The 27,218-nt window shown below is 43.3% G+C and overlaps 1 protein-coding gene across 1 annotated transcript; it reads left to right on the top strand.

The window, feature by feature from the left end:
- ethe1 (ETHE1 persulfide dioxygenase) lies at positions 1-27,218 on the top strand. Its single transcript, XM_084336167.1, has 7 exons — positions 1-641; positions 15,419-15,563; positions 20,552-20,700; positions 22,317-22,446; positions 25,096-25,185; positions 26,604-26,720; positions 26,953-27,218. The coding sequence occupies exons 1-7, from the start codon at positions 432-434 to the stop codon at positions 26,997-26,999; spliced, it is 888 nt and encodes a 295-aa protein (XP_084192293.1). The 5' UTR covers positions 1-431; the 3' UTR covers positions 27,000-27,218.

Raw genomic sequence — 27,218 nt, 5'->3', positions numbered from 1 at the left:
ATTAAGGTGAACAGTTTAGTGAATTTGCCAGAAGGAAATTCTACACAATGACTGCATTAAACGATGACCAAATGTATTGCACAATACAGTATTTGTTATTATGGCACAATTTACATCATTGCAGAAGCAGAACAGGAAGGACCATTATCTTCGGAGCTCGTGAGAACTAACTAACTGGGAGCATTGCCTCCAGATAAGGTACTAATGGTGAGGTGAGCGATAGAGTGTGTTCTCCGCTAGATCTACATAGTTGTTGTGACAGCTTTGTCAATCATTATTTGACATTAACAACTTGAGTCGCAACGAACGATATTCGGTCGGGCTGTTGTAGGGTAAATCGCTGGAGTCTGAATTGCTGAAGGCAAACATATTTATTGTCCTGCCTCAACAGTCTGCACATTCATTCAGTTTAATCATAGCAGCGAGAAAGGATGTGCTCCGTTGTAAACGGAATGAAACCTGCTGTACGTGCGTTGGCCCTCGCGCCTTCCCTCCGAACAGCCGGGCGCTCGAGTTACGTCGCAGCCCACAGCAAGTGCATCGGTCCAGGCGCGCGCACCAGCTTGCAACCGCTGACATCTCCCACAAGACGGTACTGCTGCTCCAGGCTGGCGCTTGAGAACGGACTTTTCTTTAGACAGGTGAGGTGAGCACGTATTTTATTTACAATTTGTGTTTTTGTTTTTTTCACAAGTGAGAATGCAAAACGTATGCGCTATCATCACTGAACATTAGTTTATGACCAAACGAAATAAGCTAAAGTTATATAAATGATTGTTGTCTGTGCTTCACTTCAGAACAGTAAACATTGATAGAGCTAGCTATATAATTTGCGTTTAAAATAAAATAAATATGAAATGTTTTGCAGAGGGATTTTCCAAGCATCCCAGACTTCCCAGTGTTTCAACAGTTCATTGTATAGCAACAATGAATGTAGCAAAACTGTTCTGTACAGGGGATTTACCAACAGTGGACTGAGGGGAGGGGGGGGGGGGGGGGCGTTTTTACAGACTGAGCCACATGACAATGTTTACACATTTCTGTTTCAAATTCGAAGTTGTTTAACAATAACATGGCATTTATTATGACATGTGCACAGCAATAGACTACAATATTCCCATCTGCTGACTTTTGACACACATTGCAATGAAGACAATGGACTTAAAGGAAAACTCAGACATTTTGGGAAATTAGCTTATTTAACATCTTCCCTGGAGTTAGACAAGAAGATACATACCTTTTTTGTCTCTCTGCATGCATTAGGCTTAGGGAACGCCTGGACCGTTAGCCTAGCTTAGCTTCATCACTGGAAGTGGGTCAGACATTTACCAGAGTGCCCTACAGTCACGAAATACACTCCAAATACAATAAAAATACAACTCCAAAACGTTCCTGTAAACATGTTGTGAGACTTGTGTGACTGGGAGACTTGTGTGACTTGGAGACATGTGTGACTTGGAGACATGTGTGCCTGGGAGACTTGTGTGACTGGGAGACTTGTGTGACTGGGAGACTCGTGTGACTTGTGTGACTGGAAGACTCATGTGACTGGGAGACTTGTGTGACTTGGAGACTTGTGTGACTGGGAGACTTGTATGACTGGGAGACTTGTGTGACTGGGAGACTTGTGTGACTGGGAGACTCGTGTGACTTGGAGACTTGTGTGACTTGGAGACTTGTGTTACTGGGAGACTTGTGTGACTTGGAGACTTGTGTGACTTGGAGACTTGTGGGACTGGGAGACTTGTGTGACTGGGAGACTCGTGTGTCTGGGAGACTCGTGTCGTGTGACTGGGAGACTTGTGTGACTTGGAGACTTGTGTGACTGGGAGACTCGTGTGACTGGGAGACTTGTGTGACTTGGAGACTTGTGTGACTGGGAGACTTGTGTGACTTGGAGACTTGTGTGACTGGGAGACTCGTGTGACTGGGAGACTCATGTGACTTGGAGACTTGTGTGACTTGTGTGACTGGGAGACTTGTGTGACTGGGAGACTTGTGTGACTGGGAGACTCATGTGACTGGGAGACTCATGTGACTTGTGTGACTGGGAGACTCATGTGACTTGTGTGACTGGGAGACTCGTGTGACTTAGAACCTTGTGTGACTGGGAGACTCATGTGACTTGTGTGACTGGGAGACTCATGTGACTTGTGTGACTGGGAGACTCATGTGACTCGTGTGACTGGGAGACTTGCGTGACTGGGAGACTTGTGTGACTGGGAGACTCATGTGACTGGGAGACTTGTGTGACTTGGAGACTTGTGTGACTGGGAGACTCATGTGACTTGTGTGACTGGGAGACTCGTGTGACTGGGAGACTTGTGTGACTTGGAGACTTGTGTGACTGGGAGACTCATGTGACTTGTGTGACTGGGAGACTCATGTGACTGGGAGACTTGTGTGACTTGGAGACTTGTGTGACTGGGAGACTTGTGTGACTTGGAGACTTGTGTGACTGGGAGACTTGTGTGACTGGGAGACTTGTGTATCCGGGAGACTCGTGTGACTGGGAGACGTGGTAAATACACAGGTCACAACATGTTTACAGGAACGTTTTGGAGTTGTATTTTGATTGTATTTGGAGTGTATTTTGTGACTGTAGGGCACTCTGGTAAATGTCTGACCCACTTCCAGTGATGAAGCTAAGCTAAGCTAGGCTAACGGTCCAGGCGTTCCCTAAGCCTAATGCATGTAGAGAGACAAAAAAGGTATGTATCTTCTAGGGATGCCCCGATCGATCGGCCACCGATCGTTATCGGCCGATAATCAGTATAAATATGCAATCGGTGATCGGTGATAATGCTTTATTTTCGCCGATCGTCAAAACCGATAGAAAAATATGATCCAATTCTGAGTGGAGATCTCACTCGCTGAGTTCTGTCTCAGACACACAGAGAGAGCAGCGGCGTCTGCTCCTCCTCCAGCCCCTCCCACACCCGTGTACTGTAAACACTAGTATAGTCTAGTCTAGTGGGACACTGGGACCTCCGTGAGCTAACGTTAGCTACCATTACAAAATGACCCAGTCAGCTCACAGCTCCGGGGTTGTCACCAGCTTGGCTGGCCGTTCACACTAATACAATTGGCAGTATTAGAGGGTGGGAGAAGCTGGCGGGGTGGGTCCGGGTCGTTGTAAACAGCGACTCCTACAGTTCGGTCGGGGCGCCTGCTAAGCGCGGATAGGATCTAAGTGGGATAGTGTGATCCTTCCACACGCTACGCCCTCTCAGTGAGAATCCGCGCTGCCAGGTGAAAAGAAGCGGTTGATTGGCTGGACGTGTGTCGGAGGAAGCACGTGGTAGCCTCCACTCTCCCAGACCGACTGTGGGGGTAAGTGCGCAGCGACCAGGAAGGGGATTGGGAATTGGCATAACGACTAACATTGGGATGGGAGAAAATCGGAGGAAAAAGAAGGGGGAAAAAGATCAATAAAAAAAATAAAAATAAAAAAAATGACCCAGTCAACTATTCACTTTTAGTTTAATACATGATGAGGCATTGTCTAACGGTATCTAGCCGGCTAGCTACTGATAGCTCCTGATATCAACAAATGCTCCAGCAAGTCTAGTAGTGCATGATAGCTCACGTTAGCTCATGTTAGCTCACTGTTCAAAACGAAACGTTCCATTAAACTAAATAGTTCACTGAGGCGTTGTCTTAACGTTATATAGCCGGCTAGCAGTAGCTACAGATGGCTCCTGATATCAATGTCTTATAACACTGATTCGATGCGTATTCGAGCTGAGGGCATGTTGAATGTGATCAATAGGGTCCAGCTGCAGCTCCGGAGAATCCTGGCCGTAGCTGGAGGCTACTCGAGTACACACAGACAGTGGAGCTGTTTGCAGATAGCGAGCATTTTGACTTGTTGCGTGGTGGCGATGTCTCGCAGATAATACAACTACAAGTATGATTATATAATATATATATTTTATAAAAAATAAAAATAAATTATATATTAAAAATATTTAAATTTGTATTTCTTTTAATCAAAAACGATCGATATCGGAACGGTATCGGTTGATATGGCTCAAGACGATTGGTGATCGGTATCGGTGGCAAAAAACGTGATCGGGGCATCCCCTTGTCTAATGTGACAGAGTGGGTCTGTCACTGACTCCGGGGCAGCACGCACGCACACATACACACAACATTCACTCATCATATACATTCATACATAATCAAACATGCATACATACTCATTAATCTTATCATACATGCATTCATACATATATCTATACATTCATATCCATTCATACATATATTTATTGTGTTGTGTACATATATTTATTTATTGGGTTGTGTATATGTATTTATTTATTGGGTTGTGAGGGTATTGGTGTTGAAGGTTGTCTGATTTTAATGTGTATAGGAAACTGTTAATTGATTGATGTGTAGCACCTGTTTAGTTTGTTTAATTAATTATGTGTGGCACCTGTGGAGGGGGAGGAGTCCAGGGTGTTCATGAGGGCTGCGGCCCAAGGAGTGTTTGTTCTTGCCTGCGTTAGTGTACAGTGAAGGTATACAGAGGGAAGCGCCGTAAGTGTTAGTCTGTTTGTCTCTGTGTGGGGCTTCACCAGAACCACGGTTGCAAAAAGGGTAACCAGGGAAGCTCCACACAGTAAGTGTTTGTCTGTCAACCAGGGTTTCCGTTAGAAAAAATTGTTGCCGGCCTCAGTGTCCGGTAGATTTCAATCTACCGGTCAAATGAGAGAAATTCCGGTCAGAGTTTATTGAGCTTAAAAACAATTGATAGGCAAAATAATGACAACAAAACAAAAGAATGACATCATCAAGGCATGTAGATTTATAATATTTTTACTTAAAACTAGGCTACTTTTGCGTATAAAGTCATTATATTCCAAATAAAATAAGTCCCGAGACTCGTGCTGCTGCCGACTTTAAATCAAATAGGTGTCTGTGGGCAGTCGCCCGACATTAATAAACAACAGTCTGTTATAATCACATTTTTATGAGCTAACGAATTCCGTTATATTGGACATTTGTATTAATTATATCAAGCGAAGAACTGAGAAATTTGGCAGAGAGAGACGGCAACATTATCGTGGGTTTGCGTGATGACTCTCTCCACCTCGCAACGACTTATTTGCAAAGAGTATGGCGCTGCAGAGCAGCTGATTCAGCTGTTATTGGCTCTTTTCTGGGGACCGCACAGCAGCGCCCCCCACCCAACATTGAATTGGCTGAATTGGAGTACTGCTGGAATACTGCATTGTGCTGCTGCTGCTCCGGCTCTGCAGCTTCACAAAAGTTCGCACACCCAGCACTAAGCTCTCACTGACAACGTCGTTGTCATTATTAGAAGCAACGAGGAAACAAATGTAATGATCGTTTCGTTCATCGCATAGGCTATTTAATTTTAGCCTATTTTAATACAATTCAAATAATCAAATTGTGCTTAGACTCAGGGAATTATTTTCACCGGACATTAAGACCGGAGAGATTAAATATGTCGGACTTCAACAGATTTTGCCGGTCAAATACCGGTAATTACCGGCTAACGGAAACGCTGCTGTCAACGTGAGGTTATTGTGGAACCCACCTGACAGACTGCAGAGGTAATAGTATAGCTTTTATTATTTTGTTTATGTCACTAGTATGAGATGTCACCGCTGCACCCTGGAAGGCTGACAATAAAAGCAACCTCAACACCACTTATTCCGACTACACCATCATTGTTGTGAGTTTGGAGGGGAGAGGAAAAGGACCCTGTCACATCTAACTCCAGGGAAGATGTTAAATAAGCTAATTTCCCAAAATGTCTGAGTTTTCCTTTAAATCACACACGCATCCATATCTGATCATTACTAGTATAGGGATGGGCATTTTAAAGAAAAATCCAGATCGATTGATCGCATGCTAATACTATACTCGATTGATTGTGTATTACTCGAAAAGGGAAAAAAAAGTCGTTATTTTTGTTCATTCACGTATATATGTTTAAGGAAACCAACAAACAGTTATAATCTTACACTTTTTTCATAACAATTTATAATTTCGATTCCCCCCCCCCCCCCCTCTCATAGCTACGAGTAATCGATTACTCACGCCCATCCCTAGTACAGACTTATACAAACTAGGGCTGACCTTCGAAGCTTTTAATTCCAAGTGTCATGTACGAAGGTCTAGGGACCACACAGAATAATGACTGGAGCTGGCTGCACATGAGCAAAAGCAGCTTCTCTCAGTAAATGCTTTCAAAACAATGTCCCAGGTAGGTAAAAAAGACACAACACAAGACGCTTTCCAAATAGTAAATTATGTATTTAAATGGAGGTAGGGATTTAAACCTCCTCCATGGTGCACAGGGGAAAAGGTAGGGGAGGACAAACAAGATATACATATAATACAAACAAACACTTAATAACTAATACAACCACGTGCCCATCATAGGACACCACAGCTAGGAGGATCAATCCACACTTATGTGATAAATGGCACCAAGCCACACAGTATTGCTTCACGCAACAGCTAGGCGAGAAGGGCAAACCTCCCTCACTCCACTCTGGAACGTGGCAGTGAACTAGTGAGGCCCCCCGACGTGTGGGTCCTGTCAGCTACTTGTCCACCCGTCCCTCTCGAAGTGATTGCCCTCAGCTGTCACTCATTAGGCAATCAGCACTCTTCAGTAGGGATGGGTATCATTAGGATTTTATCGATACTACTACTCTTATCGATACTGCTTAACGGTTCGGTACTTTATCGATACTCTTATCGGTTCTTTTTGATTATTTTTTTTGCAAGAAAAAAAGACAATTAATTAAGAACAGAATCGACATTGCTTTATTATTTATACAACTTAATACTTTATAAATAAGTATTATAAATAAATATAATTTCTTCAGCAACAGCAGCAGCAATGTTCTTTTATATAACTTTATAAATAAATATAATAAATGAATATAATTTCTTCAGCAACAGCAGCAACAATGTTTTAAATGTGTCTGACTCTGAATTATAGACTTTTTATAATAAACAACAAATGCAAAAGGCTAACAGAAGTTCAAACAAACAAGATTAAAGAACCTAGAAAATGATCCTAACAGTTATTATGCAGAAAGATCAACATATCTGCCTTCTCCGGCAGGAGTCGGGATCTCTCCTGACTTATAGTGTCCCCGGCTGTAGAAAAGACCCTCTCACTGGGGGTGGAGGAGGCTTGGACACAGAGGTAGGTGGTTGCAAGCTGTGTCAGCAGGGGCAGAGTACCTCTCTTTTCCCACCACCACATAGCAGGGGCTTCTGACATGGGGATGGAAGGCAGACCTTTGTAGAGTTGGAGTTCGTGATCAACTCGCTCACTGACAGACAAGGTGTTCTGCTGCATGGTGGTCCTGAGCTCCATGTCTTCATCAGCAAACAGCTCCTCCAAGGCATTCCTTGGTTTCTAGAGTGGGGTGGCTGTCTCCTCCTCCCCTTCTTCTGACTCCTGTTGCTGCTGGTCTGTGTGGCCCTGCTCCTCTGTGTGGCCCTCCTCCTCTGCTACAGCTGCCTCCCTCAACCGGCCCCAGGTGGCATCACTATCCATCTTTCCTTTGAACCTGGGGTCCATCGATGTCGCCTCGAGTAGGAAGGCCTGGATTGTCTTGTCCTTGTAACGTCCAGACCGGGAAAGAGAGAATATAGCATATAGACCGTTCAAAACCGGGGTCCGGGGGGCATCCCTACTCTTCAGTGTAGGGACGGGCAGCACCTGACAGGAAGAGAAGAAGAGACAGCATCAGCTCTCATGTTCACACACACACATACAAAACATAACATAACACTAATTATACTAACCTGATGTTCACATGGTCTTCCAAATACAGTAATAATGATAATGACCAACCCACGTACGTCACACCTCCCCCCATAAGAGCGAACCCGCAGGGTTAGCAAAACATTATCACTTATTATTAACCAACATCAGATTAGCACTAACAGAACAAAAATAAATAGAAATCACCCTCCATATACCACATGCATCAGCCGTCAGAACGGGGCCGGTGCATCCCTCCTACCGAGGCCATAACGGGAACAAGACAGGCACCGTCATTACGTTCACCCTCCTGTAGTACAAAAAGAACGGAGAGACACATTAGCCATGGGAGTCAGAAGGCAAGGAGAGTCCCAGGGACCATGGCCAGGTGAAGCTAGCCCCCCTTTTCTTTTGTCAGGGCACATAGCCACTCTCCCAACGACCTCCCTCATCGCCACCGGACACCGACACGCGAACCGCTTACCGGGGGTGCGCACTCCCAACATCAGCACTATGCGTCCTGCAAGGCACAATAGAACACAACCCAGCATGTGAACCAACAACCCTGTCACATCCCAACTCCGACGAGACGCGGGCAGAACCTTTCACTAGCCTATTCACATGACACCAGCGTGTCCTCCTCCGCCGCCCGGGCGTATGCAACATATACTTAGTGGCAGACACCTTTCCTTTTACCACATAAGGTCCTGAGAACCGGGCAGTGAGCACAGTACTAGGCGTGGGCAGCACAATAAACACCTCATCCCCCGCCTCAAAATGCTGCGCCACCGCCAATTTGCAAAACTCACCACAGACAGAGTCACCCAACGCTAGACCTTGGTCTCGCTTCCGCTCCTGTGCCCTAGGGACAGCACAAATAGAAGGGACATTGGGGTGATTATCAATCAATGTATCACACAATGAGTTAATAAATGGAGCGTCTCCAACCTCCAACACAGGGACGACCTTACCCCCAGCGATATCATTCCCCATGACGAAATCCACCCCCCTCACGGGAAAACATGGGCGAACCGCGACCGGAAAGCAACCTGTGATCAGTCCAGACTGCACATGCACCTTATGCAACGGCACGCGCACACACCCCATGTCAATACCTCTCACCAATTCACTCGACCCACATGAGTCCACATCCAATGGTAATACATCAGCCAGGATGAACGATTGAGAGGCTCCTGTATCACGGAGTATTCTCACCTGTTGGTAGTCCCCAACTTTACCCGACAGGGACACATAACCATCAAACAAAAAGGGTTCAAAAGAGCTATGCTGGTCAGGACATGACACCGTACCAATCAACCCCACCCCTTTTGGTTCCTGGGCTGACTCCCTGGTCTCCTGTCGATCCCTTAGCGCATGACAGTCCTTCACAAAATGACCTTCTTTCTTACAATAATGACACACCTTTTCAGACGGCGGTGAGCGTGGTCGGAATGCTCGCTCGTCACCCAAGGCATTTCGAGACGGCGGTGAGCGAGGTCGGAATGCTCGCCCGTCACCTCCCCGATACGGCGTCTCAGAAGGAGAAAACGCGCCCCTCCTACATACACATCATTTCGTACAGCAATATTTTTGTGGATCAATGCGAACTCGTCTGCCAAAACTGCAGCTTCCTGGAGGGTAGAAACCTTTCGCTCCTCTAAGTACACTATAATGCGTTCGGGCACGCATTTTTTAAATTGCTCAATGAGGACTAACTCGCTCAACGCTTCGACACCATCCACACCACATGCTTCACACCAACGAGTAAACATAGTCCGTTGTTCACGGGAAAATGCCACATGTGTTTGAGAGGGAGCTTTATTTAGTGCCCTAAATCGTTGCCTATATGCTTCCGGCACCAGTTCATATACGCGCAAGACAGCACTCTTCACTTTCTCATATACCACGCTGTCCTCATTCGATAATGACTGGCAGGCCTCCTGAGCCCTACCCGTGAGTCTATATCGCAATAATAGTGCCCACTGGTCCTTTGGCCACTGCAAAGCCCACGCTATTTGCTCAAAAGTAGAAAAATATGATTCCACCTCAGACTCCCGAAAAAGGGGAACCACAGAAATATGCTGCCCAATATTAAAAGTGCCCTGGTAACCTTCAGATGAGGGAGAGGAAGAGCCACCACTCTCCAACTCCATCTTCCTTATCGTCACCTGGAGCACTCTGTCCTTCTCCTCCTTTTCCCTCAGCATGTCTCTCTCTTCCCTTCTCTCTTCCCTGTCTCTCTCCTCCTTCCTCTCTCTCTCTCTTTCATCCCCTCTTCTCTCTTCCCTGTCTCTCTCCTCCTTCCTCTCTTCCTTCTCTGCCTTCCTCTCCTCTCTCTCTTCCTTCCTCTCCTCTCGCTTCTCCTCCCTGACTCGTATAGCCTCTCTCTCCTCCATCTGGAGACGGGCCAACCGTCTACTTGATTTACGAGTGGGAGAAGAAACAGAGGCACACGACGAGTGTACAGACTAGGGATGCCCCGATCGATCGGCCACCGATCGTTATCGGCCGATACTCAGTATAAATATGCAATCTGTGAATTCCGATAATGAGTCATATTCGCCGATCGCGGAAACCGATCAAGCGAAGCTCTCACTCGCTGTCTGTCTCAGACACACACGACCTGCAAACTGCCGCTGCTCCTCCTCCCTAGCCCCGCCCGCCCCGTGTAGAGTTTGTAAACAAAGAGGACTGAGAGGCGGCTCCTCTGCTCGAGTCTGTAGTGCATTCGACCTGCGCTAACGTTAGCTACCTAGCTATCGTTACTGTTTAAACAAAATTACCCAGTCAACTATTCACGTTTAGTAGGCATTGTCTAACGGTATTTAGCCGGCTAGCTACCGAAAGCGCCTGATATCAACAAATTATCCAGAAAGTCTAGTAGTCCATGTTCATACCTCCGTTAGCTTGCGTTAGCTTGCGTTAGCTGACGTTAGTTTACTGTTCAAAACGAAATGTCCCATTGAACTAAAGTTCTGTCTTAACGTCATCTAGCCGGCTAGCAGTAGCTCTTGATATCAATGTCTTATAACATTGATTTAATGCGTATTCGAGCTGAGGGCTTGCTGAATGTGAAATGACCAAAGCACAGTAACGTTACCAATAGGGTCCCGCTGCAGCGCCGGAGAATCCTTTTTGGAGCTGGAGGCTACTAGAGTACACACAGACAGTGGAGCTGTTTGCAGATGGCGAGCATTTTGACTTGTTGCGTGGTGGCGATGTCTCGCAGATAATACAAGTACAAGTCATTATATAATATATATATTTTATAAAAAAATAAAAAAAAAACTTTTTATATAAAATAAATATTAATTTCTTTTTAATCAAAAACAATCGGTATCGGATCGGTATCGGCCGATATGGCTCACGACGATCGGTGATCGGTATCGGTGGCAAAAAACGTGATCGGGGCATCCCTAGTACAGACCCATCACTATCATTTTCCTCTCCCTTGGAAATGCCACCTCTCCGTTTCTGCACCGCACCAGGTTGATCTAAACCACCAGTGACCTCACCAGCCTTATCAGCCGCCTCGTCGCGCGCGGTGTTCTCAGAACCATCCTCCTGGGCTATGGGCAAACTAAATAAATTTTTGTCCAACAACCCCGCCAGCACAATCGCTTTTAACTCCTCTTTACTTTTCGAACTCTGGACAGTAATGCCATAATGTTTGGCGACACTACACAAATCTATCTTTGTGCAGACATCAATTTGATCCCTCGTAGGATCCGCCAAAAAAAAATCCAAAGTAAAAGCCGTCCCAGCCATAGCCCTTGCAGAATATGACTATGCCACAAATAACCTACGTATAATTACCCTGTGCTCCCGTAGCAACCCGCGTTACCAGCAAACGAAATAACGAATATCTAATATAATAATAATAAACGAATAACGGGTACCAGGAAATAGCCCCTCACCTACTCCACAATATCCGTGCGTAACACATTTAATCGCCACATTCCGCAGTATACAATTCAACCAATCTGATTTAATGCCCACATCTACCATTCATGAAAACAATAAACGTTGGTCTAACCATCTAACTAGGATCACCTACGTCACTCTAGCATACCCCAGCTAAACTACTCCCCTGGCGGGATGAGGTCTACACATATCTTCAGTCGCTTACCGATTTCATTGCGCGCTCCACCAGAATTACGACGCGTGCCCCCCACCCGCTAACCAAGTAGGCGATCCCCCTGTTACCTATATGGCAGAAAAAAACAGATTAGTTCAAGAGCATCACATACAACAACGGTTTACATCAATCAAACTGTGTAGCACGGACAATGGAAACACACTAACTTACCAATGAGAAAACGCTATCTTATTTTACCTGACATGCTCCAATTGACAAGTCACCATGTTATATAACCAACAAGGAACCATACAATTGCGCAAACTAACGAGCCCCCATGTCATGTACGAAGGTCTAGGGTCCACACAGAATAATGACTGGAGCTGGCTGCACATGAGCAAAAGCAGCCTCTCTCAGTAAATGCTTTCATAACAATGTCCCAGGTAGGTAAAAAAGACACAACACAAGACGCTTTCCAAATAGTAAATTATGTATTTAAATGGAGGTAGGGATTTAAACCTCCTCCATGGTGCACAGGGGAAAAGGTAGGGGAGGACAAACAAGATATACATATAATACAAACAAACACTTAATAACTAATACAACCACGTGCCCATCATAGGACACCACAGCTAGGAGGATCAATCCACACTTATGTGATAAATGGCACCAAGCCACACAGTATTGCTTCACGCAACAGCTAGGCGAGAAGGGCAAACCTCCCTTACTCCACTCTGGAACGTGGCAGTGAACTAGTGACGCCCCCCGACGTGTGGGTCCTGTCAGCTACTTGTCCACCCGTCCCTCTCGAAGTGATTGCCCTCAGCTGTCACTCATTAGGCAATCAGCACTCTTCAGTGTAGGGACGGGCAGCACCTGACAGGAAGAGAAGAAGAGACAGCATCAGCTCTCATGTTCACACACACACATACAAAACATAACATAACACTAATTATACTAACCTGATGTTCACATGGTCTTCCAAATACAGTAATAATGATAATGACCAACCCACGTACGTCACACCAAGCTTCGGGGGGGAAAATATATATATATATATATTAATTATTATTGTTATATTTTTTTTTATCTTATGTTGTGGGACTTGTACAGCACTTTGGTAAACTTTGTTGTTTTTAAATGTGCTCTATTAATAAAGTGGATTGGATTAATTAATTAAGTAGCCCCTTTCGTGACTGACACAGCCAACAAGGTTTCACTCGGCTGCGCTGCCTGGGTGCAGTGGGGCTGCTCTCACAGCCAACGACATGACATTACATAATTATGTTGCAACCTTCGTCTATCAAGCAAACAATTATATTATATTTAATTTATAATTATATCAGACAATGCACCTACAAAAGCAGATGATTACAATTAAATTAGCCAACTTGGTAACACATTAGTCATAGCAGCATAGGCATAGCCTTATTAATGTTTTGTGTGGCGTCGCCGTCGTGTACAACTCCAAGGGATATTCCCTTGGAGATGCATTTGAGAAAAAAAAACATTATTATTATTTTTTTAACACTTCGATTTATTTTTTAATGTTCGAAGCTCATGCCATCGAACGAAGCTTCGAAGTATTTAAGACAGCTCTAATACAAACTATTTAAGTATTCCCCATTAACGAGTTATTGTAGTGTGATCTAATCCAGTGGTTCTCAAATGGTCTAGCCTCGGGACCCAACATTCTCCTTAGTCATTAAGTCGCGACCCACATTTTTTAACCACTATGATTTATTTCAAATTATTTGCAGTAATACACAATCTTTCATGCACTGTTAAAAACATGAAATAAACACAAAAAAGTGCCACTAGGGCTAAAAACCCAATGAAATAAAATAATTATAAATAATATATGCTTCTTAGCAGATTTCTTAGCTTAACATAACATACCTATGTTTGGGGGAACTAATGGGATAACTGGGGTTGCAACAAAAGTGCAACTAGGGCGAAAAACCCAATGTAATAAAATAATAATAAATAATATGCTTCTTAGCAGATTTCTTAGCTTAACATAACAGACCTAAGTTTGGGGGAACTAATGGGATAACTGGGGTTGCAACAAAAGTGCAACTAGGGCTAAAAATAGGGCTGGGCGATATGGAAACAAATCATATCGCGATAACGATATGATAATTTTATTTTATTTCTCGATATCGATAATTATCGAATTGTTATAAGTATAAAAAAAATTAAATTTTTTTTTTTTGTTTTTTTTGTTTTTTTTAACAACAGATGTATGTTTATTTTGCAGCAATTCTTTGTCATTGCCGCCATCTTTAGTGTTACATCCCCTCACACTCCAGTTCTCAGGCTGCAGCTGGTTTAAAAGCTAAAGTAAACCGGCTTCTCTGCTGGCTGTGGCTCCAGAGGAGTTGAACAGTTCTGGCTCTGCTAGTTTATTTTCGATCTTTTGGCGCTTTTTTGGTGGACAAACCACCGCACATGTGCACTGTGACTCGTGACTGGAGTCTAGTTCTGCTAGCACACATAGCCTACTGTGTACAGACGGTTTCAAAATGTATTTTAAATTAGAAAGCAAACAAAATAAATGGACAAGAGAAAAAGAAATCTGAATTTGGTCAGTATTGTCATTTGGACAAGCAAAGCCATTACTTTAAGTTGCAGGCAAGAAAGACAAGTCTGTCCACTGTCTCTGGTTTTAAAACTGCCCTGTTGCAGGTAAAAAAATAAATAAAAATTTTTCGATTTTTTATTTTATTTCGATATTCGATATCGATTATTAAAATATATCGCGATATTTATCGTTATATCGCCCAGCCCTAGCTAAAAACCCAATGAAATAAAAAAATAATAATAATAAATAATAAAGCTTCTTAGCAGACTTCTTAGCTTAACATAACAGACCTATACAGTAAGTTTGGGGGAGCTAATGGGATAACTGGGGTTGCAACAAAAGTGCAACTAGGGCTAAAAACACAATGAAATAAAATAATAATAATAATAAATAATATATCCTTCTTAGCAGACTTCTTAGCTTAACATCCCAGGGAACTAATGGGATAACTGGGGATGTTGTTTGCTCCTGACAAGAGTCTGGGGTGATGGTAGACAAAGCAACTCTGAGGTCATGCTCAATGTCCAATCTGTTCCTCTGCTTTGTCTTCAGCTGGACCAGAGCTGAGAAGCCACTTTCACAAAGATAGCTATAGATATATATATATATATATATTTTTTTTTACACGCACATCCGCGACCCACTCAAAAAAAGTGGGTCGTGACCCACCAGTTGAGAAACACTGATCTAATCGACTTTGAGTTCACTCTAAATTCACTTTTTTTATTTGGAAGTTTTAGCTGAACTGAAGTTCAAACTGATCAGCCTACAAACCACACAACTTGTACAGTAGTGTTCAAAGTAAACTGATAAGGACCACTGTGCTCATGTATAACCTTTTAATACATATAGACTACTCATAGCAAGCAAACTGATAAAAGTTGACAAAACCGAATAAGCAGTTATTATTATGTTGTAGTACAGAATAATTAATTTCAAGAATCTAGTTCAAGTTCTGCACATCCCTACTTTCCATCCCTTTCCTCCTGTCCAGTTGTTTGAGTCTGCAAGCTGCACCTATACCTACCTGCTGGCGGATATGGAGAGCAAGGAGGCCGTTCTCATCGACCCGGTGCTGGAGACAGTCGATAGGGACCTGAAGGTCGTAGAAGAACTGGGGCTCACTCTCAAATTTGCAGGTAAACTGGCTACATGGTCTTATGGGGCTGGTGGCTAAATTAGCTCAGTCAAAACTAAAAGTAAAGAAATACACTTTCCAACTACTCTAAAACTGTCTTATGATACATGTTGTATTATCTTGTGTATTTACCACATGTAGAAATAACAATGTAAAAATTAGACATTGTAATTTGTCTTTGTTGTGACACAGTATCTTTGTGCTCTGTCCTCTTCGCCATAGCTATCAAGCCTTCCCATCAATGTGCACTCCGTGCAGCAGATGCACTCTCCCCTCGGCCCCAGAGTGTTCCACTGGCTCAGACTCCCTTCTTGCCTGCTCAGCTTCCAAAACCTGTAGTTCCTCCTCCGTAAATTCTGGTTCAAATAGATACAGATCTGGATCACCAAATGTGGGGTTACAACAGCGTTTACTGCACCTAGCGGTTGTTGGTCAAGAAAATACCTCCCACTGCTTCGAAAATTACAATGTGTTGTTTTTACATTATTATTTCTACCCGTGGTAAATACACAATGTACAACATGTACATAACCGTTTTGGAGTTGTTAGAAAGTGTATTTCCTCACTTTTAGCAAGGCTAGCCACTCCTTCCCCACTGCCACTGTCATTTGTGCTAAGCTAGGCTAGCGTGCAGCCACATCTCTCTTTGCTGCACACAAACACAGAGTAAACTGGTATCTATCTTCTAGTCCAGGGGTTCTCAAACTTTTTTATACCACAACCCCATTTTATTTAGGATATTCTTTGGCGACCCCACACTTAACACATTGAGAGCCACGCCCCTATGCCCAAAATAGGCCATTCGGTGCCAGCGCTTTAGTCAATGGGAGAAGGGGGAAATTTGCGAACGCTTAAACTATATCTTATGGTGTTTTCACACCTGTAGTTCGTTTGCTTTGTTCCGATTCAGGGAGACACGGGGACTATAATGATACAATGTTGCACTTGTCCTTTAGTTCGTTTGTGTTCACACGGCTGTGTTAATAGCGGACCAAAACAAATGCACGCGCGAGCAAACTGTCACTCATTGGTCAGATTTTGTGGTGTGTGTCCCCCCCCCCCCTAACCCTGACTTTACTGATGACCGCGGGGAGGGAGGGAGAGAGAGGGAGAGAGAGGGAGAGGGAGAGAGGGGGAGAGAGAGAGAGAGAGAGAGAGACTGTGCTGCTGTTGCAGCGTCACTACAGACCCGGCTCTTCTCTCCTGCGCGGCAGCGGGCACACAGCTGACTGACACCCGGCAAAACACAAACACCATTTCAGGGTCTGCTCTGCTTGTTGTATCTCCGCTGTAACAACGTGCAGCAGCACGACACTGTTCGACAGACCTTTCAAAGCCCCATTCCCTCATTCGGTCACTAAACTGTCTGCACACTTCAGTGTACTTGTGTTCTCCAGCATCTGACGAATGTGATCGTCTGCCCAAATATCAACGCAGTGTACCTCATCGCTGCTCCACGTTGACCCACGACTTATTATTATTATTGTGTCGGTTTGTTAAGTCGATTGCATTCTCACAGCGTACGAGTCTCGTCGAGTTCGTTTGGAAATGCGCCGAGACCACCCTCTCTAGGTGGTCTCGGCCCGCTTGTTTTGTTCCGCAACAGAATGTGATTGCTGTGTTCATATATGCCCAACTGAACCGAAATAGGGGGGAAACGCTCCAGGTTTCGGATCAACAGCTCCAAACAAGCCAGGTGTGAAAACGCCCTTAAATTATGGCTATGGGTCTAATACACCTGTCTCTTATCAATGACTTGCTTGCAGTCAACATGTACGAAATTGATTGTTTTTTCATTGGTACATTTCCGGTTTATACCGTTTTGAATACAAGTATAGTTTTGAAGATTTCTAGTGATTCCAGAGAAATCCGCGATAATAGCTCTTTAGTGGAATACACAAAACACGTTGTAATTTTTCGGCTGATTTATGAATCGTTTTCAAATAAACACTAGATTATCGAGAAAAAAACATCTGATTAACCCAATACTGGTAAAATAGAGTCCTTACCTCACATCAGATGTTCTGCAAAAAGATGAATCCAATTCCTGATCGCCATTCCAAATATTGATCGCGTTTATTGATCCAACGTTATAGTCCGAAACACATAATCGACGCTGCTCTGAGGGTCCTCAGTCAATCTGGTAACACGATACTGCTTGCCCGAGATGGGAAAACCCCGGACCGGACTCTTTTTCTGATGCACAACCCCAGCCAATCCAATCCAATGATGTGCATTACCATCCGGGAGACGATAGGTGGCGGTATTTGTCCTTTTCGAGTTCAGACCCATTCACAATGATAACGTCAGGCTGGATGAATGAAAAATTACGATTAAAAGATGAGAAAACTCGTCATTGGCACTCAACGCATGGCGAGTTAGCACGACTAATCTCGTCGTTGGCACTCAATGTGTTAATGTATCGCGTAATTTCAACATGGAAATAAGGAATATCAAAATAAAAGCACACATTGTTGAACTTGAACATGCATATTTATTAGAAAATGAAATTACAGCACTGTTATCAATGCAATTAATGAATATTATCAACAAAACAACGGAATTGTTTCTGTATACACATTTATAAAACAAGGCATATTTAGCCAAAATATGTTGCCAGAACATGAAAAGAAAATGCGTTCACGTGCGTTTTGGCGGAGATCCGCTTCTACTCTGAAAATCCGCCCTCACAGAGGTATATTCTCAGCGCAGCATTACACAACACTGGGTACTCGTTCCGGACTGATATCCAGAACTTTGCGAGTGCCTGTCCAGTGAACTTGACTTTCAGTAGCTTGTCAGTCGTCACACGAAAGATCATTGAGCACTTCCTGCTCAGACAGTGGCCTGCTGCGTCATGCGTAATGAACGGATCTTTGATCCAGTTGTCCAAATTGTCCGCGCTCTCTCTCCTAAATTGTTCAATGAGTCCTTCTACTGGCTACAGATGATGGGCTTTGATTTTTTTTTTTTTTGCAACATTCTGTTCCTACAAAAAGCTATCGAGCAGTAAATTCCCCCAAATCTCTGCTGAACGGAGTCTTAATCCAGCTCATTATCAGCACATTTCTCTGCCAATGGGTTGTTTTTGTCAGCAAGTAAAATCCGCGCTTCTTCTGAGTAAAAAAAAAAAGGCGATTTAATACTCGAGATAGCCACCTCACTTCAGTGTGGTATAGCAGCTATCCATTGTGAGTCCAGGTTACACACAAAAGACCAGACCCCCCCTCCCGCGATAGGGATGGGAATCGAGAATCGGAATAGATTGGGAACCGGTTCCTAATTGTCAGCTTCCTGGAATCGCATGCCTCCGTGACTATCGATTCCTCTTATCGATGCCATGTTTTTCCGACAGTTGCGCATTTAAAAACAATAACGTTAGCACCACACATGCAGCCATAGCAGACTATTTGATTCCTTGACTAGGAAAACCTAAAGGGCTCAATATTGTGACCGTTTTGTGTGTGCAGTGAAAACTGAAAGTGCTTTGCATCCTAGTCATTCATTTACATGGTAAAGTAACGTTAGCTGCTAGCTAGCTAAATAGCCATGCTCATTGCAGAGAGAGACAGAGAGAGAACACTGAGCTAGCACGGGTGGGGGCTCGGGGGGGAGGGAGCCGTCTCTCTGTGTATGTGTGTGTGTGTGCAGTGTGCACGCGCGCGACAGAGGAGGTAGAAGCCTCGGAATTTCGGTAGGTGAATTGCTTTCCTAGATGTTACTTATGTGTCAGTTATGTTTTTACTTTTAACCTTTATTTATACAGGTAGGTTATTGCTAACGAATTCTCTTTTGCAATAATGACCTGTTGAATGCAACTACAGTTCAATAGATTAAATTAGTTCTCAAATACATTATTTTATTTAAGTGTATAGTTCATTTATTTGTTACAGTTTTTGTATTTTTCTGACATGGGTGCTCAACAATAAATGACAATCGGAAATGTCAAGTTGCATGTTGTTATTCTAACCAGCTTAGTGAGATATGTATTGGAATACTGTGTGTCGGCCTGAAGGGGTGAGACATGGCAAATACACACAGCTGCCAGGTGGAAAACTCGATCTGATTTTATTTAATTTTTTAATGCGCCTCCCCGCGACCCCACTTTGGGTCGCGACCCGTAGTTTGAGAACCGCTGTTCTAGTCTGAAGACTCGGGAAGATGGCAAATACGTGAATTTCCCAAAATGTCAGCATGTTCCTTTTTTAAAAAGCTCTCACCAGGCACGCCTCAGTGGTGCGGTTTTATTGTGTAACCACACATAATCATGATACCATGTTGCATAAAACATCATCCTAAGCCAACCACTATCATCCACTTCTGTCATCCCAATTGACCTCTTTCTTAGAGCATTTCACGTTAACTTATTGTCCACTCCTCTCATTGGAGGTTATACATAATGGAAGGCTGTGCCTTGAATCATTGCTTGTACCTACTAGTATGTGCAATGGCAGCCCGATCTTGCTTAAAATATGTAAATAAAGTACTAATCTACCACAGGAAAAAAGTTACATAATGTATGTTATGTTATAGCCATAAGTAATATATTTGTGAATATAATATTTTAGTAATGTTTTCAGAAAACGTTTAAGTTCCCCTGCTGGGGATTGAACCCTAACCCTAACTTTATTAACCATAACTGTTAAGCGAATGTTAAAACAAACCTTAACTTTAACTATAATCATAGTTAGATAGTGGCGAGAGCCCAGTGTTTTTTTTCTTTTTCTTTTGCAGACACAATATGTAATTATATTACTTAGTTATGGCTATAGCATAATGTACATTATGTTTTCTGATGAGACTGTGTTGGCAATGGAGTTCGAAAGTCAGTTAAATTCACTTCGACCAAATCCTTGATTGGTAGCACTTCTGCTTTTTGTATTGGAGATCATAGGACTTCTGGTTGGAGACTGGGCAGAGGCCTCACCCTAAGGCCTCGCTAACATGAACAATACCTGTTACACATGGCAATCTTTTTCTTTCTGATAGTAAACACCCACTGCCATGCGGACCACATCACGGGCACAGGCCTACTGAAGCAGAGGCTGTTGGGGTTGAAGAGTGCCATTTCCAAACATAGTGGCGCTGCTGCAGATGTCCAGTTTTCAGAGGGAGACGAGATCACTTTTGGAAAACATGTAAGGAGGGAATATCTGTTTCATTTAGTCAACACCAGTCCTGGGTTTTAAAGAGCCTCAGGGTGACAAGATGTAGGTGTAATCTGTGTTTCATGAGCTGAGCAGGTGATGATGGCTACTGGAGGTGAAAAGTTGCTATGTGTCATCTAACACATTTCTGATGCTTTTCCCATAATTTTCAGTAAAAACGTGCAGTGGCTCATTTACATATCAATGAGGTGTTACGTCAACATCTAAGTTCTTGGCTGGTTTTGGGTTCCATCTGAGTTTTTCATAATTTGTCAATATTATTGTCAAATTTTGAAGCTTGTGAAAGTAAGATGACTAGCTAGCGCAGAAATGATTTGCAAACTCAAAAGCCTTTATTCTCAAATACATTAGTTTGGTGACTGTCAGATTATAACGGGATGCATCTTGTTTATTACTGAATACAAAGACAATATTGGTATCATTAGAAGAAAGCTAAAAGTCCCCTCTTTTTGAAAGGAAGTGTTGATTACATAATAACTTACTCAGTCAATGGAGATCCGGTTAATACAATGTATTAACTCAGAATGAACATATCAAATACAAAGTTAGAGAATATGGCTTTGGATGGCCCTATATATACACAGGAGAGGGGAGGGGGGAACAATAAAGCTGGGGGGTTGAGTAGAGGGGACAGAGAGGGAGGAGACAAGCTCCTGTTATCCTCCACAGAAGGAAGGAAACTAGTTGCCAAGCACATTTACATACAGTATGCCAGAAATGTATCCTCTGCATATAACCCATCCTAACTCTTCAGGAGCAGTGGGCAGCCACAGTCCAGCACCTGGGGACAAACTCCAGTTCAGGAGCAGTGGGCAGCCACAGTCCAGCACCCCGGGACCAACTCCAGTTCAGGAGCAGTGGGCAGCCACAGTCCAGCACCTGGGGATAAACTCCAGTTCAGGAGCAGTGGGCAGCCACAGTCCAGCACCCCGGGACCAACTCCAGTTCAGGAGCAGTGGGCAGCCACAGTCCAGCACCTGGGGATAAACTCCAGTTCAGGAGCAGTGGGCAGCCACAGTCCAGCACCTGGGGACCAACTCCAGTTCAGGAGCAGTGGGCAGCCACAGTCCAGCACCTGGGGATAAACTCCAGTTCAGGAGCAGTGGGCAGCCACAGTCCAGCACCTGGGGATAAACTCCAGTTCAGGAGCAGTGGGCAGCCACAGTCCAGCACCTGGGGATAAACTCCAGTTCAGGAGCAGTGGGCAGCCACAGTCCAGCACCTGGGGATAAACTCCAGTTCAGGAGCAGTGGGCAGCCACAGTCCAGCACCTGGGGATAAACTCCAGTTCAGGAGCAGTGGGCAGCCACAGTCCAGCACCTGGGGATAAACTCCAGTTCAGGAGCAGTGGGCAACCACAGTCCAGCAGTGCACCTGGGGACCAACTCCAGTTCAAGCCTCCCCGTCAGGGTGCTTTTAGATCAATATGATTGAAAATGCTAGAGCAAGCCACATCTAGCTTGTGTTCCACATGTTGTTGCTCTGTCGGTCCAGGGTTGGTCATCATTGTCCTTAATGTCTTTACTACAGTATATCCCCCCCCCCCCATCCTGTTCGTTTACGTTCCGCTTCCTCCCTCTCTCCAGTACTTGAAAGTGAGGGAGACTCCGGGCCACACAGACGGCTGTGTGACGCTGGTGACAAGGGACCTGAGCATGGCCTTCACTGGGGATACTCTGCTCATCAGGGGCTGCGGCAGGACAGACTTCCAGCAAGGTAGACCGGTCTCTCTAATCGTGCATTCACATACAGAAATATTGCCACGCTTTATGTTGATACTGTAACTCTTGCAAAACTGTGAAAACGTGCATTTGGTCTCTCAGCAGTAGCATTGTTGACATTTACAAAAATGGGACCATTTCTAAAAGTGACATATTCATCAGCCAGTGGTTCCCAAAGTCGGGGTCGCGACCCAAAGGTGGGCCGCGAGCAGCCACGGGTGGGCCGTGAGATGATTTAATTTTTTTTTTTTTTTTTTTTTTTTTTTGTCAGGCCACTGAACTTAGAAGCAGGCCAGGACAGTGTTTCTAGTTGTATTCTAAAATGTGACTATATGGTTTTATATTAACTTAATAAATAAACAAAAACGAAAAATCTACTTATTTCAACGAACATTTCAAACTAAATAACAGATTATGCACATAAAACGCTGAAAACAACCGAAGCAACAATAGTATTTTAATGAGGCTATTATTATTATCATTATTATTTTGCAACAAGTTAGCCCTCTTATAAATAGCACATATAAATGAATAACTAACTTGAACTAACTTAATAGGATTGAAGTGATATTTGGCTTAAAAAATCGGTCGCCTGGCAAAAAAGAAAAGAAAAAAAAGCCCGACAATGTGCATTGGGCCGCGGCTCTCTGACGCCTTATTTTCTGGGCCCTGGCCTGAAAAGTTTGGGAACCCCTGATCTATACAATAGGCTACAGAGCATTCATAGCAGTATGTTTGATATTCATTGTGAAGAAATGCCCACATTTGCTCCATCACACCAGGCGAATTTTGTTTCCATTCGTGCCGCCTAAAGTGTAAGTTAGTTGAGTTTGTCTCGCTCCATTTGCGTCTTTTCATTGACTTTCCCCTATATGCATTTGCGCCGCCTCTCAATTTCACTTAGTGTTGTATTTGAATGCATTTAGCTGGAGCTGTAACAATACTATGACTACATGGGTACTGGCATAGTGGATTATTAGTAGTCTCATGTACAGTAGATGCATTTTCTTGTGGGTTAACAGCAATCAGCCAATGATCAGAGGGCCCTGTGGCACATGCATATGGCTCGCTGATAACAAACTATCACTACACATGGGCAAAACAGAGTCCATTCTCTTCGGTTCAAATACCAAACTCAGCAAGACCGACGGCTTCTCAGTTACAGTGGGTGACAATATTGTCACAAGGAAAGAAGATATTACCTACCTGGGTTCCATCCTAGAGGCAAATCTTTCCTGTGACAAAATGGCATCCAATGTAATAAAAAAAAGTCAACCAACGAACTCTATTCTTGTACCGGATCTCCTCACTGGTAAACAAGAATACCCTGAAGACTCTGGCAGGAGCACTCATTCAAGGGTACTACGACTATGCTTGCACCTCATGGTACCAAAGCACCTCAAAGGCGCTAAAAACAAAATTACAAACATCTCAAAACAAACTGGTCAGACTACTGCTTGACCTTACTCCTAGAACCCACCTCACCCCTGCCCACTTTGACAACCTAGGATGGCTTAGAGTAGACGACAGAGTACAGCAACTTGCAATGGGCCTGGTCTACAAGATACACTACACGACCAAGGTACCCATGTACATGTCAAAATACTTCCCAAAGGTCAGTGAATACCACGATCACAACACCAGAGGGAGCTCCACAAATCATGTTAAACCCAGATTCGGCTCAAACAAGGGACTAAACACGTTTCGCAATTATGCCACATCAATGTGGAACGCCCTACCCAAAGCTGTAAAGGAATGTGAATCACTACCCACTTTCAAAAACACTCAAAAAACACCTACGGGAGACTGCAATTCGAAACTGGCCCCTGTAAATGTCCTAACACAACCCCCTCCAATGTACAGTAAATTACCAAGTATGGTCTTGTCAATATTCCAATGTACAGTTTTGCTTGTACAGTGGTACAGTGTCCCCCACCCACCCCTCCTACCCAACCTCCCCCCCACACCCAACCACCTCCAATGTACAGTCCCCCCCACCTACCCAACCTCCTCCAATGTACAGTTTCTACGTCAAATGTATATACTTTTTTTTCTGGACTCTTTTCGTATCACAAACAGTACTGTATTTGCAAATCTGATATGTCATAAATGTATAGATGTAGCAGTACTGTCTATCTGTATGTCATGTATGTCATATGTTACGATGAATTGAAAATGGGGGACCCTGATGTAAACAAGACGAAAGTCTTTCTCTGGTCTGCATCCCCTTAACAATTGTATGTATTGAGCTGTACTGTACCCATTCTGCAATCTGTTAATAAAGTTTTCATTCATTCATGCAATGCCAGTTCATCCCAGCAGAGAAGGGTCAATTATTATTGTAGGCTTAGCACTGCTTATCAACAAAGAAAAAGACATTTGAATACACAACGATGACACATTAATACACCATGCAATGCGTTAGAATTACCCCCCATTAATATCTCTATGTTAATTGTGCTTTATTCTGGCCATCTGGTCAAGTAGCTTGATTTTCATTCCCAATGTACCATTGTTTCAGAGAGATCATTGGGCATCACTTGTTGCTCTTGTTTTTGTAATGCCACTATATGAACACAGGGTGGCAGTATAATATGATTTTCCCATTGCTCAATCAATTGACAACCTTGCCTTTTTCTTTCAGGCTGCTCCAAGACGCTTTATGAGTCTGTCCATCAGAAGATTTTTACTCTGCCGCCACAATGCCTCATCTACCCTGCACACGACTACAAAGGTTGGCTGTAAATCCCACACATGTCTTTAAATGTGTTATGTCTCATGATGCACTGACTCAAAACTTTATTATGTGAATGGATGCTTACAGTGTGACAGTTGTTTGGCAGGGCTGCCATATTTGAAACAGTGTTTTGAAATACTGCTTCAATTCAAATTCAAGCTAGGTCTAGATAATCTAACCAACCTAGGTTTAGATGATCTAACCAACCTAGCTCTAGATTATCTAACCAACCTAAATCTAGATAATCTAAACAAAGTTTAGATGATCTAACCACCCTAACTCTTGATGATCTAATCAACCGAAGTCTAGATTATCTAACCAATTTAGGTCGACAGGCACAGAGAGCTTTTGTCATTGAGACATGGGATTCTTGCTGTACTTTAAATAGGTGACCGGTCTTCATTAACCTTTTATTATTTACGGCTACACTGATGCGATACTGTTATCGGATATCATGCCGACATCAGGCTACAACAGGGTATTGGTAGTGGGAGAATTTCCCCAATACTCAAATCTGATAACAAGAGCCATGTGCAACATGTCAGAAATCAAAGCAAACAAAGCAATGTGATTTTCTGCTTTTGTGACAGAGAGGTGTTGAATATCTCCTATGGTATAAAAAAAAAAAAAAAATATATATATATATATATATATATATATATATATATATATATATATATATATATATATATATATATATATATATATATATATAATGGACAAAAAATACATTACATCTCCAGTGACCCCAAACGAATGGCCTAAGTCTATAGACTCTATACTGTTCAGTAGTAATGGATTGGATTGGTACTCTGTGTCAGACGATACTTAAAGTATAGAACTTGGATTCGGTATGGGTGAAAAGTGGCCTTGGTGCATAGCTAACCTTTTTAGTCCATAAAAGACTCAACATTGACCCAACAACATTCCTCTATTCACCTATTCGATATTATCTCTCAAAGCAAGTCCAAAACCATGTCAATGTCAAAAGGTTGTCATACCACAGCTGTCACTGGTTACATTTACATGCGTGGCGTAACCCAACCATAGAACATTATTCTGGATACAGTGTAAGGTCTTATTCAGGCTAAACTGTGTACATGTACCCGGTGAGAGGCTGAGTTTGTGCAGAGAGGGAATAAAACCAATAGTAAATGTTTTAAGATGTTTACATGCCACCACAGTAACTTGTTAAATATGTGAATAGGCCTGACTTCTTAAGTGGGTATCTCATAATAAGAACACAAACATGCCTGGGTTATTGTAACCAGTTTATGATGATGCGTCGACCCAAACCCAGGTTACTTGGCCTCATTAAGAATGTAATTCCCTGTGGTAAGAATGTAATTCCCTGTGCATGTAGACGTAATCACAGAGCACGGCGTTGTTGTGTTTGATCTGTTCGTCTACATCAGGTCAGACCGTGTCTACGGTGGGTGAGGAGTGCAAGTTCAACCCCCGCCTGACCAAGAGCCTGGAGGAGTTTGTGGACATCATGAGCAATCTGAACCTCCCAAAGCCTGCTAAGATAGGTATCAGACCCTCTGCTCAGACAGTCCCTCTCCACTACGATAGCACTGTTATCCACGCCCTGTTAGCCAATGTAACTAAATCCCTGAGGGCTATACTCGCTTGACTATTATCATGTATGTAATGTTTATGTATGTTACACAATGTTGAGTGTTATTCCCCCTCCAGCTCAAATTAATGTGAAGGAAACTTTAAGTACTGGTATTAACAACTTTTCTTTCTGTTCTTTGACAGATATTGCAGTGCCAGCTAACTTGGTATGTGGACTACATGAGGTTTGATTGTACTACAAAATGGAGAATTTGACAGGACATGCTTAAAATGTATGTGAATAATCAGATGTAAAGATTCTTCTAATGTATGTAATATATATATAAATACTATATAATTGAAATGAATAAATTTTATATTTAAAAAAAAATCTGCGTATTAAAAGCAGTTATTGTATGTGATCAATGCCTTGCTACTGAACTCACCAAACATACTTGAAATAAGAACGG

This window comes from Notolepis coatsorum, assembly GCF_963971535.1.
Source record: "Notolepis coatsorum genome assembly, chromosome: 19".
NCBI lineage: Eukaryota > Metazoa > Chordata > Actinopteri > Aulopiformes > Paralepididae > Notolepis > Notolepis coatsorum.
Note: the sequence above shows the minus strand (reverse complement) of the source record. Positions and strands in the feature narration are given on the sequence as shown.